General features: G+C 39.0%; 1 protein-coding gene across 2 annotated transcripts in view; it reads left to right on the forward strand.

The window, feature by feature from the left end:
- Nucleotides 1–1,141: 1,141 nt before the first annotated feature.
- The window catches only part of PDPK1 (3-phosphoinositide dependent protein kinase 1), a 29,630-nt gene continuing 8,614 nt past the window's right edge, over nucleotides 1,142–22,157 (forward strand). Inside the window, exons 1-9 of one of the 2 annotated variants that reach the window (XM_074158453.1) lie at nucleotides 1,142–1,235; nucleotides 15,155–15,424; nucleotides 16,507–16,549; nucleotides 16,751–16,888; nucleotides 17,930–18,074; nucleotides 18,956–19,053; nucleotides 19,792–19,867; nucleotides 21,298–21,366; nucleotides 21,848–21,944. In XM_074158453.1, the coding sequence (XP_074014554.1) occupies nucleotides 1,212–1,235; nucleotides 15,155–15,424; nucleotides 16,507–16,549; nucleotides 16,751–16,888; nucleotides 17,930–18,074; nucleotides 18,956–19,053; nucleotides 19,792–19,867; nucleotides 21,298–21,366; nucleotides 21,848–21,944 (960 nt within the window). In that variant the 5' untranslated portion in view covers nucleotides 1,142–1,211. Of the gene's footprint in view, nucleotides 1,236–13,353; nucleotides 13,369–15,154; nucleotides 15,425–16,506; nucleotides 16,550–16,750; nucleotides 16,889–17,929; nucleotides 18,075–18,955; nucleotides 19,054–19,791; nucleotides 19,868–21,297; nucleotides 21,367–21,847; nucleotides 21,945–22,157 lie in introns of those variants that run through there. The other variant, XM_074158454.1, reaches the window with a different exon arrangement.

Raw genomic sequence — 22,157 nt, forward strand, 5'->3', positions numbered from 1 at the left:
GATGGTATACTTAGAACAAAAAACCACGCATACATCCTCACCACACACACACGCGCCCAACCGATTAGAAGACAGATCAGTTGTTCTACTTGCCTGCTAAAGAAAAGGAAGACAAATTCATCATATAAGAAAGTTGATTTAGGCTGGCTATCGCAAAAAATCTTTCTAAAGGAAGTAGTTCAACTTTGGGACACCACGGCCGCCCTGGCCCTCCAGCCAAGGTCCCTCATTCAAATGGTCCCCCATTTGAAGCCAAGTATCTGTATCTTGTAGATTCCGATGCAGTTCAGTAAACTAGATGGTCCTTTTCTGCATCACCCTTTTGAGTAATCCCCTCGGTTGACGAATGCAAATTGTTTGCTATAAAGCATCGTGCACAAAGTGTCCACCGCTCCCAGCGCGCCTGGGTGTGGTGGTCAGCGCTGGATCCCACTGACTCCTGTGAGGAAGCACTTCCAGCAGCTGAGCGGGAACACACCCGAGAGAACATTTACTACAAGGGGGTAAAGATGACTCCGTCCCCGGGGCTGCAAAGGACAGCCCTGTCACGAAACCTGTGTGTCAGAATCGGGGAATTCGTACTCAAGGGGCGCAGGGAACGTGTATTTTCCCCGGGGAAGGCAGAATTTTAGGAGTCAGCACCTCTCCTGAAGCTGCATTTATGACGCGCTTGAGTTCCCGGCTGTAAGGAGGACACGGTGCCCTCGTCGGGCCTTCACAGGCCGAGACGCCGCCGCCGCCGCAGTCAGCGGGAGTGCCCTGCGCCCACAAACCCCCCCCCGGCGCCGCCCCGCCATCGCCCGCCCCTCCTTCGCGTCACCACGTCGTCGCTCCCCCCGCACCCTCGCGTCGTGGCACGAACCCGGATGTGAGTGGAGGGTGGTGGCCGCGCCGCCCCGCCCGCTTCCGCCCTCAGCGAGCGCGGCCTCCTGACAGGAACTGGAGCCGGCAGCGTCACCCCCACAACCGCGCCTGCGCCTCTCGGCGGAGGACGCCGAGCCCGACGGGGGACGTTCCGTGAGTAACAGACGGCGTCGCCAATGAGCGTGCGGGCCGCGCGGAAGTCCTGCCCGCGGCGGAGGGGGGGGGCATTGTTGTGGGTGACGTCACGGGCGGAGGATGCGGGCGCCCCATTGGCCCGGGCTGGGCGGCCGTGCGCCGGGATCTTAAAGGGCGACCGGAGCGCGGGCCGCGCCGGCCGGGCGGGGCCCATGGCCAGCACCAGCAGTCACCTGGTGAGTGCGGGGAGAGGGGCCGGTGCCGCGGTCGCCCGGGGCTGTCTGTTGGTCGCGGCCCGCCGTGAGCTGGAGGGTGTGGGGGGGGAAGAAGTTAGGCCCGGGCGGCGGGGCCGACCCGTGAGGGGGTGGCGGCCACCCGTGCCGGGTGTTTGGCTCGGACGGGGCGGGGTGGCCCGGCCCGGCGAGCGCTGCCCTCCGCGGGGCCGGCCTCGGCGCTGCTGTTGCCGGTCCTCGTTCCGCCTCCACACCCCCTCCTCCCCACCTGCTGGGTCGCCGCGGGCCTGGCGGGAGGGCCCCTCTGCCGCCCCGGGGGCCCTGAGGCGGGAGGTGAGCGCGGCGGCGGGCGGCCCGGGCCCGGCCCGTCAGCGGGAGGAAGCGAGGCCGGGGCCGAGGCTGAAGTAGCCACCCCGCGGCCGCCGGCGGAGCTTCCCTCTCGGTTCCGGGTACGGGGCGTTGGCGTGGCTTTGCCGGGCCGTCTCCCGGCGGGAGAGCCGGCGCTGTTGCCTTGGGGGAGGCACCTGTTACTCTGTAATCGATTTATTTTTTTTTTTGTAGTGGAAACAAACGCGTGAGGAAGATCGTGAGGGTCGTAATAGGACGCCGTTTCTAACACAGTTGTTTACGTTAGCCCGGCAGTGTGAAACCTTAAGGTTTTGTGAGCACTGATTGATGGAGCTGTAGCTGATGCACAGAAGTAGTAATGGTGGATCTTGGTTTGTGTTGTGGATTATACCGTTTAGTTAGTGTAGAAATTCCCCTACGAAAAGAGTTTTCTTTACAAAAATAACTACCAGCTTTCGTTGGTGTCAGTGTAACTAACTGGCAGCGATATGTTCCTCATCCTTGTGTGCGTGCTGCTCTGCATTTGGGTCTTGTATTCTTTCTATCGCTTGCAAGTTGCCAAGCTCTGCTCTGCAGCACTTAAAGCTTTTTCATCAATGGCTGGGGAGGGTCTTCTGCAGGGAGACAGGCAGAGCTACGTTAATTCTTGAAGTCCTGTTTCAGTATGCTCTCCTCTTCATGCTCAGTGCTTTTCTCATCAGGGTGTTACACATGATCATATTTGTTGACTGGAGTCGAGAATTATTACGTGGAATAGCCCTACAGGGGAGGACGTGAAATACTGCATTGAGGATTATGAAATAAAGCAGTGTTTGATTATTATAGGAATTAGATTTTCTTTCCTGCCACATGATAGAGCTCTATATGGTTGTTTCTCAGCATCAGAGATGACTTCTTTTTACTTGGACTCTTTTAAACAGAGAGTAGACTTCCCTTTGTGCTTCTGGCTTTGCTTGTTGCCTTTCTTTCCAGGTTTTTCTCTCAAAAATTACTTCCATTTCAGTTCCTTTTCTATATACAGTTTAGGTCCCAGCCTGTAAGAGAAACATACAGAGAGAGAATGAATGAAGAACAAAGTTGATAACCATTTTCGTTAAAACCAAAATATTTTTTTCAGGGCAACTTACTTTTAATTCCTTCTCTTCTATCCCATTTAATATATCTCTGGTCAGGTGAGTGTGCTGACCGGTGGTAGCAGATAGAGGTGGCTTGATTCAGCTAACCTTTTTGTAAATCTAGATGATATCAAATATGGAAAATCCAGTATTTCTGAGCCTGAGGAAATTTCTGTTAATGTTTGTGTGATGGAATTAATGAGTTCTGCGGTTGTTTTACTATAAATGCAAAAGACTGGGGGAGAAAATAGAGCACAGCTTTGAAAGGAATATTCCAGCATTCTTCTGCCAAAACAGTTCACTCTGTATTTGTGTATGTGAGAACAGTTCCTAAAACATTCTACTATTTTCTGAAGAAGTGGTACCAAGGAGAGAATTGCACTTTTAAGGAGACGCCTCTAGTGCTGCTTTAGTTGCAGGTGTCAATGTGGTCTTAGTTATTTGCTGTTAATGCCTTCGTTATAAGCATATTGGGTCTTGCATCAAGACGTGCTTTCCCTCACAAAATGAAGAGTCTGGAAGAATGGTTATTTACATCTTCATTTTCAGCAACATCTTTGCTGGAAGGTTTAGCTGCTGTAGTGATTATTAGATTCTACCATTATTTCTGACCTGATAAAACCTATAGTATAGTCACAGATATGTCTCAACAAAGCTGCTAGCTCTTCCCCCCTCACTCCCCTGTGGAGTTAATACAAACTATGCTTTTCAGAGAACTGGGTTATTAATAGAGTAAGTTCTTCATCTATGTGAGGCATTAGACTAGGCTATGGTAAGAGTTCTGTTTGTAGTTTTTTGTAGGGTATATATATATATTCTCTTGGGTTTTTAGCATAAGGCTATGACTAGTCTGTATCACTCAAACATAGGCTTTTAACTGGGTTAAGTTTTCTGTAAATCTCTCACCAAAGCAAGCTGCAGGAATAGAAAATAGTAAAAGATACAGATGTTGAGATTGTGCTCAAAGGTGAAAAAATGGAAGCAGCTTAAGAGGTGCAATTTTATATGCTGGAAAGGAGAGGATTCAGCAAATAACCTGGATATAATAGTGATGTTCAACTAAACAATGAATCCACTGTGTCTGCGGACTTTTTATTTTTAAAGCAAATTATTCTTTGGGTTATTGGTCTATTGCTTACAGTGCTAGAAGTAATGTTTGTTTCATATAGCTCTTGAAACCCTACAAAGTAGATCACTGTAGCTGGACACCATAAGACACCTCACAGACTCAGGTTCATTTCACTTCCCTAAAGCACATCAGTTGGAAGGCAGCATTGCAGGAAAAACTTGGAAAGAGATGCTGACTATTGAAGTACTTGCAGGAATTTTGGTACAGAAGTGGTTTGAAACTGCAGGTGCAGTCACTTTGTTAGGCTGAAAAAAGTAATAAACTGGCAAGGAAATAAAAACAGGTTTGCTTTATAAAGATGTGGAATACTTTAGTAAGCCCTGCTTTTTAACAGTAAACTTATTTTATCTTTTTTTTTTCTAGAAAAGCTATATGGAGTGCTGTAGAACTAGCACATCGATAGCATCAGAAAATATGCAAGTGAGAAATTATTTTTTAATATGGAAAGATAAAAACTTAATTCAGAAAACACTATGTTTGAAAGGTAAAATCCTTCTCCAAGTTCCTCATATGGGAGCTTCTGAAGAATTTGTATGAAGCCAAGGAGCCATTGTTTCTGGTATTTCAAATGGGAAAACTTTTTTTTTGCAGGTGGTCAAGTTAGATTATGTGTATGTAATAAATCAGCTTCTTCCCCTTTTTTGCTTCTTTTTTTCTCCCTCCCCACTTCCCTTTCTGACATTTTTTGCAGGTAAGCTTGTGGAAAGTTACTAAGGTCTAACTAAAGCGTATGAAAGTCCTGAACACAACGTGCAGAAAGTTAGCTGTTTGGTCTAGAGCCTTATTTTCACACCTTATAGATTCTGCTCAACAGTGCTGTAGGAAATAACTGGTTTGTTGTGTGACTAAATATTGAAGTTGAGACTTGCTTTCTGCTTTGAAAGACAAGCTGTAAATACGTCACCTGGCAAATACTCTATAATTCTTTATGGTGAAAAATTTGCAAGGATTAACTTGCTCAGCACATTCTTCAGAAAAGAAAGTATTGAATTTGATGTTCAGTTCTTTAGTAATCCTGTGGGAATTTAATTTACAGTTCTTAACTGTGCTGTCCAACATTTGTACGCTCCATCCTCTGTGTGGCTGCTTCTCTGCTCTTCGCCCAAAACTGTTCTCTTTGCCTCCTAGAATTGCTAGCAAGGAGCCTAGTGTAGGAAATCCTTTTGTGTTTGTTAGCACGAGCCCCACTCCATGCTGTGCAACACCTCTTAATATTGGTGTGCTTCATGAGATAACTGATGATGTTGAATGTGATCTAGACTATTGCGATTACAGATGGCTTTTGTTTTCTTGTGAGCTGGCCTGGATCTGTTTGTGTGAAATGAATTCTCAATGGCTTGTTTACATATATAGCTATTTGGGCCATAGGCTGACTTCAGGTTCTTAGAGATTTTTTGTGGTTTCCTGTTTCTGATCTGTTTTGAGTCTCGGGGTTGGGCGGGGGGGTGGAGAGGCGGTGGAAGGAGGCCTTAAATAGTCTCTGCCCCTGAAGGTGCTTGGAACTTAAGTGCTTTGCTTAGCAGTAGAGGAGGTTAGAGGGTAACTGACTGATATGCAGATTCTTACAAATCCTTTCATTAGCTTTAATCCCTACCTGAATTTGGAATTAGAATCCTGGAAATTAGTGGCAGGAAATACCACCGTATGTTTAAGGCTGTCAAATTTGGAAAAAGGCATTTGTGTGAAATAAAATGTTTGGGTCAACATTGCTCTGTATGTAAGAGATTGTTTTGACCATTTGAGGGAGTAAAGGTATTTTATCCGCAAGACTGATTCATTTCTGTAGAAACAATCTATAACGTAGAGGTGTTCTCTGTGCTTCCAAATCCTTTAGCCTATTAGTTATATGTAAAATGAATCTGATTTCGTCATTACTCACTTATGAATAAACTGTGTTACAGATTTACTGCAGAAAGTAAGGAACTGGTGGTTGGCGATCAGTACATCAGTTATGAAGGAAGTAGAATGTCAGAACTGAGCTTTGTTTCTGGTATTTTGAGATTATTTTATATGAACAATACAGTACGTCTCCCCAAACTTAAAAAAACCTACTTTCTATATGATTAACTGTGTTAGGATGTGCCTCCAGAAAGCTTAAGAAGAAAAATAAGTTAATTTTGATTGTTCTTCAAAGTTGATCTTCTTTCTTTGAAGATCGGACTTGTATTTTCCAAAATTGATTTTGAACATGAGGTGAACAACTGCCAACTAGATACTAGGGTCTTCTTTAACAACCTACTTGTGCCTTACAGTAATACAAGGAAAAGTTCATGGAAAAAAAACAATTTTACTAATCAAATTCTCATAGGTTATTAGAGCATGGTGTTATGTCAGGCTTAGCCAGGGCTTTATATATATTTCCTCTGAAATAATAACTGTATCTTATGATGATTTATTACAAGTATTTTCAACATAACCTTCATATTACTGTAATTTTTCTTTAAATTGTATTAGGGCTGTTAATATGTGAAGCAGGCTACATCAACTTGAATTGTTCTCATACTTGTTTCCCCCTATTGCAAAGGTCCTAGCCAGCTTAGGTAGAATAGTGTCTTTGAAGAATTATCTGCTCCAAGCTTTCTCCCTCCATTAACGTTTACGATCTTTAATCTTGAAATGGATTACTATGGCAGTATTTTTCAAGAAGTCTTCTTTTAAATGATGGTTATTTCAAGAGATTGTTTTTGGGGGGTGGGGGATGCGTGTGACAGTTTTATCCAGTGCTTCAGTGAATGCTTGCCTTTCAGCATTTGAGAAGTTTCAAATGACACTGCACGTGAAGGTGAGCATAGTCGTTCTGGTGGGTCAGAGCCTAGATTTCTTTCATCAGTGAGCATGGCAGTCTGTTTAAACAACAAAAAAATCCTCCTTTTATACAACTGTATGCTTTTGAAATTTGCATGGTTTATTCATAAAAATGGACTACTAAGCAACAGATTTTTCATGTGGCATCTTCTGAGATGAAAAAATTTCACTCCAGATAGATGTATGGCTTCGGATTCCTTTGCAAAGCAAAGTTGTGTTAAAATAGCTTTTATAATTGAAATACAATGTTTCAATCTGTTCTTTTAAATGTAGCAATCAGTAACCATTTATGAACCTTGATCAAAGTACAGATTTTGACAATTGTTTGGCTTCAGACTGTTTTGCTGACTGTAATGGTTGGTTTCTTCAAGATGTGGAGCTGATGGGCAATTTGTTGGGTTATTCTAGATCTTAAGTTCTAGTGTTAGCTAGGTCTTAAGTTCTCTGCAATAATCTTTGCATACTATTTGGTGATGGGGTTTGAAGGAGCGCTGATGCAGCTCTACACAACATAAACCCAAACCACTGTGCTACAGAAGATTAATATTTGATGTTAATGCTTTTTTAATATCTACAAATAACTAATACTTAGAGTAGGGTTTGTTTACTGCACTTTGAAGAAGATGGCTTACTATGATCTTCAAAGAACTTCTCTGTAGAAAAAAACATCCTGTTGTCCCGGGAAAATATCTTTGGCATCTTTGTAACCTAGTACAGTTTTTAATAAGTGCTTCATTTGTTTTTTTTCAGAGGAGTGTTTGTTCTTAGAAACGCTTGTTGATTTTATTTGTTATGATTTTGTGTTAGACATCTGAATTATCTGCCTTGAGAAAGGTTGAACAAGAGCTGCCATTTTAATATAAACTTTGCTTGTTGTGATATGTTGAAGATTAACCAGCTTGTTTAATTAACCTCTTTGTATAGTACTGAAAAGCATGAGATTTTTTTAATGCTTTCATATCACCCCTTTTGATCAGATTGGTTTTGAACTAGGTTTTTTTAATGCTATGTTTTGCACTCTGCTGCACAGAGATAATTCATTGAAGTATGACTTAGTATTTTCATCCAGAGAAGTCTAGGTAGTTGCCAATGGAGTATTCAGTTACAGTTCTTTTTAATATATCCCTTCTTTTCAATGAATGAATGTTGAGTGTCGTTCTTTAAAGCCTTTGGCAATTTTTCCCTCAGATTTCAGAATCTGAAAGCATACTTCTAAGTTTGTTTTCCTTACTATTCTGGTCTAGTGGTATTCCTTCCTTATTGGGGAGATCTGTGATCTTCTAGCAAGCTGAAAGTGTGAGCACAGTACACGTTTTTAAATAGCTCCCAATCATGATGGTGTTTTAATTCTTTTTACTATGGCTGTATGTATTTGAGTGTCAAAGTTAACCTGTTAGGTGGGTGAACAGTTTACTAGTTAGGTAGAGCATTCAGAAGTACTGCTGAGGCTTGGCTTAATCTGAGTTTGGTCCTGTCAATTACATCCTTGATTTTATGTTATAATAAGACAGTCTGACAGCATCTAGTGAGACTTTTTAAGGTGTGTGAATGAATTTTCTCTTTCTCTTTAGGCAAATATTTTAATTCCTTAAAGGTAATAATAATGTTGGCAAATAGATGTATTATTAAATTCTTTAAATTATCTGACAAGATTCTAAGCATATATAAATGGAAACTGGCATGTAATGGAGTTTCATAAATTGTTCAGTATATTGTTTCTCTCTATGTACACACATGTACAATTGGTTCATAGAAAGGGGATGCTGTTGGTCACTTAGCAGAAAGTCTGACAGTCTGTTTTTGGACCAAGGTCCAGAGCATAACTAGACATGAGGATATAAGGTACGAGAATTTATGTTCACTGCAGTTCATGAAAGCACACCATCTATTATTGTTCTGGTCTGCCTTCATTCATGGCAGGCACTCTGGTGTAGTAGTGTACGGAGTTCATGAAAGGAAAACTGGTGTTGAATATTGATAGGGATCATTTCATAATCACTACACTTCCTGCAAACCACTCCTGGATGGGATTGGTATATAATGGGAAATGCCACCTGTGCTGTGCTCTCTGCACTGGAAGGGCAGGCTTTTAGTTGGATTTTGTTGTTCTGAATCAGTGTTCTTCTGTATCTTAACTTAGGCTTCTTGTAGCTGAGCTACTCTGCTTTTGCCTACATTCCCCTTTTAGGCACTATGGGGAATAGTTTGAGGACGTATATTCAGGCCCATCTTAGTATCTGACCTGATGAGTTGCTGGTTTTTTTTTTCTGTTGGAATATGCTGGAACTTCCAGGATGTGTTGCACTCTAGCCTTGGAAGTGAAGCCTGTCTCAAATAGGTATTGGAGAACCTGGAGAAGGCAAATGTTTTCATTGTGGGATATGAAGGGGGATGATGCCAATGGGAAAGCTGTGAATAGTATCTGTTAATTGCCCCTTCTTATGCTCTTTTTCAGTTGCAAGATGTGTGTCAGATGCAGTTCCTGCATCTTTGTCAACCCTCTGAAACACCAGTGTACCGTGAAAAGAACATATTAAATATTACTGCCTAGCTGTTCCTTCTATCACCTTGCATTTTGCCGATAAATTCTTAGGAGACCCCAGGTTGTCAGTGTTTAAATTATAAGCAATACAAAATGAATTTAAATTTCAGAATATTTGGCTTGTATGACAATATCAAAATAATTTACAAAACCTTTCAGGCCAAGCCAATCTAACTTAAACTGCCTTTAGCAGAATCGCAGTATTGATAAATAGTATCAAGTGAGCTTTATCTCTAAAACTATGAAACACCTGTCCAGTGAAAGCAGTTACCTTCTCTCAATGTGAAATAAAGGCCCTTATTCCTCCTTAATTAGACAGGTAAATAGATGGACTCCATATTTTTACTTGAAGACAAGGGTATTAATTTGGACATGGAATCTTAGATTTATGTAGTTTGGAAGATCTTCCTGTTTCTGTACCGAAGGACTGTGTTTGGCAGAGATGTAAAAGCTGTGATTGGATACTGTGACAGACGGGGGTATCTCATACTGTATCATGTGGTATGTGTTTCGAAAGCCTCTCAAACTCCATTTGCAAGTGAAAAGATTAATTCACAGATACCCTAGAGTGCTGCTATGTTGTTTTCCAAATCTTACCGTTTATTAAGCAGACTTTGCTGAGGTAGGGCATATGTGTTTGTATTGGTTTACCTTCATGGTAGTCTGTGAACTTCTGATCATGATTTAGTCTAATGCTTACAACATACACCACTCAGTAATTCTTATATCCGGTGACACTTGTGTTGAATTGCCGGTGATCCTAATTTTTTTAGAGTTCTGTATTCTCTGATATCACAAGGTTAAAACAGTCAGATTCCTTAATAAACACAGGTTTCAGGACCTTAGTATAGTCAGATGGTTAGATGTTTTTACAGGCGGTTCAGTGTCTTGATTTTCTCCTGAAACTGGTTTGTTTTGGTTTTTTCCTTAATATTTGCATAGTACTAGTGGCAATAAGACTTTGCTTCTCCTGTTTGATGATTTCTAGTTCTATATATTCAGGTATGGACTAGCTTGAGTTCTTTGTCCACTTGTTTCCCCACCATTATGCCTAAATTCTTGGACCATATTTTATTTTGTGGTAATGTTTTGATAGAGGCAAAAGTGAGATCTTACTGCTTGTCTAATTTACCAAAAGCTGTAGACTGCTTTAAGTAAGAGATACACTTTTTTTTTTTTTTTTTTTTTGCCAAATGATGTGTGTTGGTTGGTGGGGTTTTTTTCTTCAGTCTTTAAATTTATGCAGTTATTATTTTTCTTTCAACCTTTTTGGTTTGAGAGTCAATCCAGGTGTGAACTAGAAGAGATCCTTGTTTGGACATGGCTATTAATTATAAGTTGTTAAGAATTTAACCAGTTTTACTTTGAATATGTCCTATGTTAATTTTCCTAAACCGTACTCTGTATTTCAGGTGCTATAGAATACGAAGTCAAATGTTTTATGGATGTCTATCTCCATTATTTTATTTAGTAGATCTGTAATACAGTTTACCATGAAAAACATTCCTAAGAGGTTTGTGCCAGTCTTCTAGTTTATATAGTCTTATCAGCATTGATTATAATCCAAACAAATGTACCAGTTGAGGTGTAGAGCTCTTGTTGCTTTGTGTAAATAATGTGATCTGTTAGCAAGGTCTGCTTCCAAAAAAATTGGCCTTACAGGTAAGTGGATGGAAGAGCTTTTCTGGTCATGCTGCCTGCCCTATGTCTTAATGTGAGAGACATTCAGTAACACAGTCAGCACTTGGACTGGGTGTTATCAGACAAGGGATAGGTTAGGATCCTGTTCACGCTGACTGTAACAGAGGAGATCTTGCTGGTAGGGTTTCAGTGGTAGCAAAGATGTTCTCAGTCATCTTCAGAGTTCAGTATCACGTCATTTGGGATAGAAGTAAAAGATACTGGAAGCTTCAGAAGGCCCAATCTCTACCAGTATTTTTTGCTTCAGTTTGTGTGGATAGAACTGCAACAGCAAAGCAGTGTTGCAGATTTTGAGTCGGGGAAAAGCTAGTAGAGATGCAGTTATTGTGGTTTACTTGCTTTAGAGCAGTGTCGCATTTGTTTAATGCGTGCTATGTGCTTGCATATATTAAAAGTTGTGGTAGTGGTGGTGGTGTCAAAATGCTGAACTGAAAAAAGATTCCAAAAGGGATAGGTCCTTTTAGGTAGCTGGGAGCTTTGTCTGTCACTGGCTTTTCATACAAAGGGGAGCGAGGAAAGTATGAAAGGAAAAACAGTGATATCTAGTGGGCTTTTTGCATTGATTCAGGTTTTCTTCTCATAGTTTATTTCTACAGTTCGCAGGCAAGAGTGGAAAAGAACAATAAAAGGACTTACTTTGCATGGTATCTAAATAAAAGGAAGCCTGTTTCTAGTGATTTAGTGGAAACTAGTTAATGAAGATTTTGATACATCTGCTGATCTGTAATTCTACTTACCTCCAGCAAATTTGTTATTTTCTTCACTATTAGATTTTCAAACTCAGTGTGTTGCGCTAAGGAGGAAACAATTTCTATACGGAAGTAAATTAGAAACAGCACCCTTAAGGGCTTGGGAAAGTAGGTAATGTTAGAGACTAGTTTTTAAAAGCAGAGATAACCAGTGATCTAATAATTCCATCGGTGTGCTCCCTGGTGAGACATGAACTGCGATAGGTAAGTTGGTTGTCGCTGTGTGAGGGTCTGTGCTTTCACTGGCTTGCCAGATGAGAAATGTTGGTAACTGCTGGAAAGGGAGCATCCTCAAGCTTCTGAGAACTGCAGACGCAGTTTAGAAGGCTTTTAAATTGTTCAGTGATTGACTTTGTATCTCACTAAAAAAAAACTGTATCTAGCAGAAGCAGAATTTTAAATCTAATTTTTGCAGGAGAGTGGCTGTATGAGGTTAGACCGGATGAGCTAGCCTGTACTCTCTCGGGCATATGTGAAGACACATATGTGGAAACATGTACAGTGTCTGCAGACATATTTTTTTTTTAATCTTTCAAAATAAAACTGAGAAGGTACATAATACAGGACACAAAATACTAAACAAGAATATGTGGAGTGACCTTTTCTACAAATGCTCAGGTGCAACATACCTAGTTGCATAGTTCTGTCATTTCTTAGGTAACTGATACTTTAAATCTATTGTATCTTTCTCTGTCCTTCTTGTTCTTAATCTTGACTTTCCTTTGAGAAAGTCAGGGGACTAATTGACGTTATACCTTGGCTGGAAATAACCTTCTCTTTCTACAAAGTCCTTTACTCCTGTTTCTCCCTCCCTTAGGACTTTTCTATACTTGATATTCATTGTGACTTAGTTCCAGATACTGTGCCAAGGAAATATACTGCATCCAACACGTTTCCCCCCCTTTTTCTCAGTGTTCTCTGGTGCTTTTGTGGTGGGTTTTTTTTCTTGTTTGTTTGTTTTTTCAAGGTGATCTTGCTAGCTGCAGAATCTAATCAGACACCCCCCGCAATGCTGCTGCTTTATTTACCTGTAAACCCTTAGTTGCTCTAGAGTAGCCTGACAGGAGCCAGTTCATAATTTAAATCCTAATATTTAGTCTGGTATTTGTTTTTTTTTTTTAAATTTACTATATTTCAATTAGTGGCATGTTTTGTCCATTGGTGTCACTTGTGTTGTTGAGCAGTCATGCTTGTGTCAGCTGTGCTGTGCTTTTGATAGGAAAGAGTACAATCTGTTATTAATTCTAGCTGCTGTGTATCCTTATCCAGGCTGCTGTGTGAGTAGCTGTCTGAAGGAAGGGTGACACAGCTGGGCTGTGAGAGTGTTGGGGACAATGCCTGATCCGGGGAAGATGTCGGCTAAAATATCTGCATAGGAGGCATGAAAGGAACTGTGACCTACGACACACTTACGTACTTTAATGTGTATGTGCTGTTTTCATAATAATAGCATCAGTATAGTTTCTTCAAAGGGAAGAACGCTGCATGACTGATTCTGAGTGGGGACATATACTGCTCTCTGGGGGAGTTAGTGAACTTTTCGAAAAGCAAAATTTTCCCATCTGTCTCCAAATCTTCTGCCAGCCTCAACTCCCCCCTCCTGCCTTTTGTCCTCACAAAAGCTGTACAAAATATAGCAAATAGCTGTCATTACAGGCAGGTTCCTCAGCAGTCTCTGCTGTGTCACAAAGCTGACAGAGGTCTAATAAGAGAAGCTGTTACCTGTTCTTCATCTGCTGCACCATTGGTGTAGTCATAGTTCTTGGAAAAAGCCCTAAGGAGCAATAAAGATCCTGGAGCAAGAGGCTGCACTCGGATTGGAAAGGGAATCTTCCCTTATGCTTCTTGGAAGATATTGTTTAGAATAGTTGCTTAATAATAGTTAATTTTCAGTCTTGTGGGAACTGATATTTATGTATCAGTTACGGAGAGTGGAGAAAATGGTGAGTTGTAGCTGTACTCTCTTTGACCTTGTTGTCTTCGTCACAGTTTAGAAAGTATATGTTTGCATGTTTAGAAATATGTTTGTGTCTCGTTGCTCTGTAATGCCACTAAATGTGTAACTAATGTGTATTTCTGAATTGTATCTTACTTTTGAAAGAAGTGTAGCGGTAAATAAGGGCTGTTTTTCCCTAATGCATAGAGCACAGCCAAGTGAGTAATTGCTAATTTGGGAGCTAGGTGCTTTAAGCCCATATGCATGATTGAACACAAGTCCAATTCCCTTCTAAAGTGGTTTCAGATAGAAATGCAGAAAATTGTTCTAAATCACATTGAAATTCATGAGATGGTAAATTCTTTTTGTCAGAAGTAGTGTTTATTTGATTATCAACATGAGGTATGTTACAGACCAGGTCAGGGTTGTATAATACATCTGTTTTGAGGTTAGGAGATTTTCATTAAGTCACGGTTTCATTCTGCTGGGCGTGTGTTAGAGTACTGAGTTTAAAAAAATAATGTTCAGACATGGTTTTAATTTTCTCAACTATTCCCTCTGTTTGCATACCATTTTGGTTTTTATTGTCAGAATTAGTTCAGCAGAGCTCTTCTATTGTCTACGTTTTCGTCCAGTTCAAGTAAAACATCTGAAGTAGACACCTGACAGACTAGTGGAGGTGTATGACCAACAGGGAGGGGGAAAGCAGCTTGACAAGTTTGCTTGGTCTTACTTTGGAAGAGTTGATAGAAGGGTACCAAATGATTATTTGCTTTGTATATTACAAGAATCGGTTTTTGGATTGTATCTTCTTGTACTTGCTGTTTTCTGGGCTGTATCTGGTTCTTTATTTTGGAATTGGGATGTCTTTATGTGACCATATGTACAATTTAAATAGTGTAACCACCCTTGTCTTAAAAGGTCATGGACCAGAGCATTCTTCAAAAAAAAAAAGTGTTAGATATTGCTGATTATTAAACCCTCCAACTGATCTGCCTTTTTTGTGTTGTTCTCTTTTCTTCCTATCCAATGTGTATTAAAGAGAAATACTATTGGAGAAAGTTAGATTCCAAGTGAAAATGTAGGAATGTATTCTTTTGTCTCCATTAAAGTTCTTTACGTGTTCATTTACAGTTCATTGTAACTTGAATCTCTAAACTAATGTTACTCATGAGTACAGGTGTTCATTGCATAACTAGATAATTCTTTTATCCAGTACTTGATTGGATGGATGGCTCTGTCTCTAAGTACGAAATAAAGTTTAAAGATCATATTATTTATAGGAGAATATACTGTGACACTTGATACCTTGGTGTTAGGGAGCCTTTTTTTGAGTTTGAAAAAAGAGTAGTCTTGAGTTAGTGTTCAAACTCTTGACTCATGGCTATATGTATTTGTGCAGCATGACTTAAACAGAGTTGTTTAACAAATTCAGAGCTGCCATTGCCAAAATAAATACCAACATTCCCTCGTAAAGACATTTCAATTATAACCTTTTCAAATAGGACTTTATATGATGTTCCTGTGGAAATAAAGCACAGATGTGTGTGGTAATTATTTGAAGGCATGGGAATAACAGTTTCATTTCTCTTTTCAGTATGATGCTGTTCCAATCCAGTCTAGCGTAGTGTTATGCTCCTGTTCATCTCCATCAATGGTGAGGAACCAAGCAGATTCCAGCACTCCATCTGTCATTTCCACCTGTGGCAGCAGACAGGGGTCTAACATGGAGGGCACCGCAGCCGAATCAAGATCTAGTTCGAACTCCTTGCAGCAACATACGGGACAGCAGCCTCCACAGCCTCGAAAGAAACGACCTGATGACTTCAAATTTGGGAAAATTCTGGGTGAAGGATCTTTTTCAACGGTAACTTTACTTTTTATAAATAGTGCCAGATATCTTAGATAAACTTCAAAATTTGTTGTGGGAGTAATATTGCTGAGATTTAAGTCTGGTGAGAACAGCTTGAAGAGTAACTGGGTGAGAAATGGTGGGTTTAGGTTTTACTATTAAAATTAAGTGTTGCATTAAATAAGTGTGCTGATTTTTCAAGTACCTTTTGAACTCCTCAGAAGTTCCATTGTATCCTGAAGACTTGATGTTCAGATTTTTCCTAAATGCCTAACATTTAGTATCGGATGTATAATATTTTGGAGTAGTCTTTTGTGACTGATTTTGCAAGGGGTTAGGACATAATGAGAAGTGGATTAGAAGCAAGCCTGGTGCAGTGATTTAAAAATAAAATATTAGTATAATGTTGAGACTCTAGCAAGGTATTGGAATGGATATAAACTTAAAATGAGAAAAACACAGACTGTAGTCATCTATTGTTACAAGGTTATTCTCAGGTTCAGGCAAGAGGACTTTTCAGATTGTCTTAAAAGTTGCCTTTTATAGAAGTTTTCTTGAAGACAAGCTTTAATTTGTGTTCCTCCAAAAGCTTTTCTCCTTAAAAAATGTACAACTGCTTGCCAGAAACTTTATCCCTTGCTTCTATTAATTGGAAATCACTCAATCCCTTTCTTTAAATCGTTTTCCTAACAAATTATAAGTAGTTGAAAGCTCTGTCTCACTTCTTACTTCTGCTCTTTCAGATAACATTTATCTTTCAATATTTGCCATTTGTGTTAAGAAGTAGTACTGTGATGGGTTTTTATAAATATTTCTTAGTGCACTTGTTGCTTCCCCCCCTTTTTAAGATGTGCCAATTTACTGTGACTTACGTCACAATCTTCAGAATTCTTCTGAAAAAAACAAAAAATAATATTGTAAATCAGTGAGTACCCAGTCAGGTCTATAAGTTTTTTAGGAAAACAAGCGTTGTGATGCTGAACTGAAGCTCTGCAGAGGTCTTGGTGAAGGCAGCATAATACAAACACATGCTGGCAGATCAAATCAATGTGTCTTTAATGAATGGTTACAATGTATTTTCTCTCCTCTGGCAACAGGTTGTCTTGGCTCGAGAATTGGCAAGTTCTAGAGAATATGCCAGTAAGTATTGACTCCTTCAACACAAACTTTTAAAAAATACAATATCATTGTAGTCCTGTTACAAAACACCTGTTCAAAAGACAGAATTATGGGTTTTATGATAATTTTATCTAACCAAAAAAAAGAACCCTGAACAAATTACTTAGATGGACTTATTTTGGTTGTACATACTGCATTTTCACTCTGTCTTTTTTTATTAAGTTAAAATTCTAGAAAAACGTCATATCATAAAAGAAAATAAGGTGCCATATGTGACACGAGAGAGAGATGTAATGTCCCGCCTGGATCACCCTTTTTTTGTGAAACTCTACTTCACCTTTCAGGATGATGAAAAGCTATGTATCCTTTGCATTTTAAAACTTGCTGTAACGCTTTCTGAAAATCAGCAATCCTTTTAAACGTTGTCTAACAGGAATGATGAAAATAACTTGAGGTATTTAAAGTATCTTAATGTTTGCAATGCCATTTTTGCAGAAGAACTGTTTTATTTCTGATATATACAGTAAAACACGACAATTTCTGTGTTTAAAATAGGGGTAACCAGCTATATTTACTACTATTTCTTATTTGAACAATTAGATCTATTAAAATTTTTCTTACATAAAAGTGCTTATAGAATAATCTGAATGATAGAAAGCTGAAACTTTTCTCTTTGGGCCACTGTTTCCCAAGTTCGTTCTCTAGCAGTAATTGCAAAGTGCAGTTTCATCTTGAAAGCTCATTTGTTTGTAGTTGGCTTTTTGTTTTCTTGTGAAGAAGACGTTAATGATGTGAATTTCCTCCTAAACTTCCTGCTTCGAATTGGCTGTGCCAAGGGTAAGAGGATAGATCAGTCTGTTTCTGGGGTGGGTAAGTAGCTGTGTTTTTCTGAGGCTGCTACCGCTGCTAACAGGCCCCATATCGAGTGTGTGTACATATGTCTCTCGCACACCTGTACAGCAACAGAACTTACAGGACTCTCTTCTAATGTAAAAAATTGCTCATTGAATGCTGGGCTGACTTTGGAACTTTCCAGATGATCGGGCAGTTTTAAACTTAGGTTGAATGCTCATTATGACTGTAAATAGTTCTCATTGAGGGCAATTATGTATACACTTTAAGTGAATTATTCAGGTGACTGTCTGAAAAAACTACAAATTTAACCCTTTATTTGCTATGCTAAGAAATTGGGACCTGTGTCCCAATTCACAATATACACAATAACCTGTGTTAATATATTTAAGAAACTGTTTTATATTTCTACCATGTAAAGTTTCAAATTAACTTTCCTTCTTCCCTGTTGTTCAATTATTTTTAGTAGTATTCTTGTCTTTGGAATGAAGTGTGGGTGTTTTGTTTTAGAATGGTTTAGTCATAGACCTTAACTATACTTACATTCAGATTTTGGGCTTAGCTATGCCAAAAACGGAGAGCTGCTAAAATATATACGCAAAATTGGCTCATTTGATGAGACCTGTACCAGGTTTTATACAGCTGAAATTGTATCAGCCCTGGAGTATTTGCATGGGAAAGGAATAATTCACAGGTAATAAAAAGCTGAGATCAATATCCATTTGATTATGCACAAGGTGTTTTTTCTAGAAATGTTCTTGGTAAAATCTAAAGCAAATGTGGATTTTGTGGAAAGCTAAGGAGAGCATAATACTGTGCCTTCCTGCTTCTTAGGAGGGAAGTATGTCGTCTTTTCTTGTCAACTGAGGAAACTTGGTGCAAAGTAAATAATATCATAATAGTGTAGCCCAATGCTATTTTTATGTTGCTGGTAAATGAACCTCTTGACATCTTAACTCTGTTTTGCTGTATATTGTGTGTGAGATACTGTGAAGTCTGGTTTTATTCAGAATCAGGCAGTATCTGTACAAATGCTATGCATACCTCTAAAATACAGATTATACGTGGATTTGTACGTGACAGATGTTAACATGCCAGTCTTAAGGAGTGGAGGTGCTTTACAGTTTTTATCTGTTCTGGACATTAGCTGGAGGCCGTGGCGGTGCCGTTGTTGGACTAGCTGGAGTTTTGCACTGACTAAACAGGCCTTAGAAGATCTTAGTGCTGTATCCTTCTCAGATGTTATTTCAATTAAGGCTTGGGAGTGAAGGGGTTTGTTTTGTGTTTTGGTTTTTTTTTTTTTTTTTTTCATTTTTGTTGAACAAGTGATATGCAAAGTAGCTTAGTGTTGAGATTATTCATTACTTCAGGTCTTTTTAGAAAAAGTGTTAATTAATGGGCTTTTCAAAATTTATTAGCAGTCTGCATGTTGACAGCTACAAGTTAGAGGAAGGTTGACACAACAATGTTTATAGAATGCCTGCATCATTTGATAGCATCGTGTGCATAAGTCACTAGGCGGTTTTGCAACTTAAATTTGTGTTTTGTTAAAATATAAAAATCTGCCTTTTCCAGGGACCTTAAGCCAGAGAACATCTTGCTAAATGAAGATATGCACATTCAAATAACAGACTTTGGAACAGCAAAAGTATTATCTGCAGATAGCAGACAAGGTACGCCATTACTTAATCCAGCAAGTGACACAGATAACTATATTAAAATGTATGTAAGTTGTGTTTAGCAAATGATATCCTTCAAATATCATTACCTCTTATCTAACAAAATCACTGAGAGATCTTGAAACAGTTTTGACTGTCACTTCTTAAATAATGTCAGAAGAGGTAATATTTGCTATAGTGTTATAGCTATAGCTATAGATTTGATCACCAAATCTAGTGGGAAGTTAAACTACTTCAAATTACTTCTCATTTGCAAAACAAAAATACAGTTACTGTGGCTCAGCTGGAACAGTAACTTTTTACTCTGCTTATGTATTTAACCCCAGTGACTATGAGAGTTGCTCAAATGCAGGTTATAGAATTCTTGTGTTACTGGTTGCTTAGTATTAATCTGTGAATCAGTGGTGCTGCAAACGATGACAGAAAAAAGCACTAGCCTGAACTGAATTCAATGAACTTAATTTTGTACTTGAATATAGTAACCTTGTGTTGGTAGATTTCATACCTAAGGAAGTGCCTAAATGCCTCGCTTCCTGAACCAAATAGACATCACTGAGATTGATTTGTCTCTTCCAAGAAGGTTTTGTGGGTGGGTAGAGAAATGAAATTCCCAGGGGTGTTTTGTAGCATTACATAACTTGCAATCGATTGCCCTTGAGGGTAGAGGGGGAAGAGGCAGGTTGGCTTCTCTATAAGTATGTATTTGCTTATTTCTTTCAATTTTATTTCCAGCACGGGCAAACTCATTTGTAGGGACAGCACAGTATGTTTCTCCAGAGCTGCTGACAGAGAAGTCTGCCTGTAAGAGGTGAGGACTCTATTGTATTTCAGAACTCACTGTCTCTCTCAAGGTACTGTCAAAGGGCAGGGAGGGGATAAAGCAATCAAGCTTTGTATTACAAAGAAACAAGGCACTTGAGCATAAATGTCTTTTAAGAGTTTGAAATATTTTCTTCTTAACAAGTAATTGCTTCTTGTTTGAGTGCTGGTTTCCTCACTTCATCTACCTTCTGGAGTTGTACAGGCAGCATTAGGTGTTGTCAGGAGAAGGTGTGTAATGTGAAGTTGGATTTTTCTTACCCATAAATAAATCAGAAAACCTTTTTTATTATGCAAATAATGTAATTATTTGAATTCTGTTTTTATATAAGCTTGCTCTAATACAGTAATTCCTGCTGTAAAAGCAACAGAATGTTGCATTCTGTGAGTTAGGGGAAAAGCTACAGCTTTCTTTGACTTGTATTTAGATCAACTTGTGGTTATCTTTGCCAAGCTCTGCTTGGGGTTGCAAAATTTTAAAACTCATCTCTGTCTTTTATGAGTGATACCCTTAAGAAATTTCTTACCTAGCTTAAATTGGTTCTTGGTGGTAGCTTATAGACTGTTGTATAGTTATTTTATTACAGTGATGGAAGAATAATCAAAGTAATCACTTACAAATCACAGGGAGAAGGGATTTCTTACATAACTGTGGTGATTTATGCTAGCGTTTCTTGAAATTATAGAAATACCATTAGATTTTCCACTTCTGGTAAAGAGATTTTGACTGGTTTGGTTAATGGAAAGACTTCATCAGGCTACCACCTCCTTTTAGAAGTTATGTAATGCTTCAATTTTACAGAAAGCTTTCTTAATTTGAGTAGTTCTGAGTCTCCATGAGGATTTCTAAGCTTTAATCAAATCTGTGTATTATTATTTATCACAAGGTAAAAATAAGTTAAAAATACTCTTTCAGGCCAACACACTAAGACTTAGGACTTTCCCTCACCCGTGTACCATATACCCTGCCTTTTTCTTTGTGTCTTAAGAAAAGCTTTAAGTGAAAAAACTGTATTGTGACTTTTTTTGCATAAAATATTTAGAGGGAAGGATTTTACTTCTGAAGGGGTGTATATTGCATTATCTTGGATGCATCTTTGAATTGTGGTAGTGGATAATAAGTATTCTTTTTGGTTTCATTAACGTACCCATTAATTCAGAATTCAGCTGTCTTGCACACGTAGTCGGTTGTTGTGGGACAGTTACTGTATACATTTATTTTTTTTGAAAGTTGTTAATGCTAGCGTACTCTCCTGTCAAGTGAAATGAAGTGAAAATAGTGTGGAAATTACTCTAAGCAGGTCTGTCCAATGTGTTCATGCTATGTTCTAATTAGCAGAAGCTTAATTTTTTTTTAAATTGCAGTTTAAAGACTTCTTATAGGAAAACATGCTATGTGTTTTTTCCTTTCTTTTGAAGCTCTGACCTCTGGGCTCTGGGATGTATAATATATCAGCTTGTAGCTGGATTGCCTCCATTTAGAGCTGGGTAAGAGATTTAAGCTAATCTTTACATGTGAATCATAAATATATTGACTTGGTTTTGGCTTTCACCTTACTGCCAGTTCTGAAGTACAACTGTTTATGATGCAGTGTTGGTGTTTCGCATTTATTTGTCCTTTCTCATGTCATGAAGATACTTAGCTATAACTACAGTTCCTGAGAGAGATTACTTAGGTTATTCTAGGATTTCACATATAATTTATACCATAAAGTTAACTGCCTACATGAGGAGGGTATGAGGCACCTCTGTATTGAGTCATTTGAACTTTTCTTGTTATTATTCAAGTATCTGGTACTTACACTCTTCCATGTATCTATAATCCTGTGTCTCTTTACCCTAGAAAGATTTGTGGAAATGTGACTTTACTTGTAGATCTCCTGTTTAATATTTGTCCAGGTTATGCACTGTTAAGGCGAAAGAACTGTGAAGAACTAATGACAAGAGCTAATATTTTTCTCTTTTGCAGAAATGAATATCTTATATTCCAGAAGATAATAAAATTGGAATATGACTTCCCAGAAAAATTTTTTCCCAAGGCAAAAGACCTTGTTGAAAAGCTATTGGTAAATATTTGCTGCTGTTAAGTGATTTGATGACACTGGAAACATTCAGTTTATATACTTCTTTTTTCCTAAAGTTTCTATGCACTCTATTGCAAATCTGATAAGAATGAGCATTATTGACTGTGTAGAGGAGTGTCTTGAAAATCAACGTACATTATTAACTAGAACTTAGATTATTATTATTTTAAATCTTAATTCTAAAGCATGGACAAG

Source organism: Numenius arquata, chromosome 14 (genome assembly GCF_964106895.1).
Source record: "Numenius arquata chromosome 14, bNumArq3.hap1.1, whole genome shotgun sequence".
Classification (NCBI taxonomy): Eukaryota; Metazoa; Chordata; class Aves; order Charadriiformes; family Scolopacidae; genus Numenius; species Numenius arquata.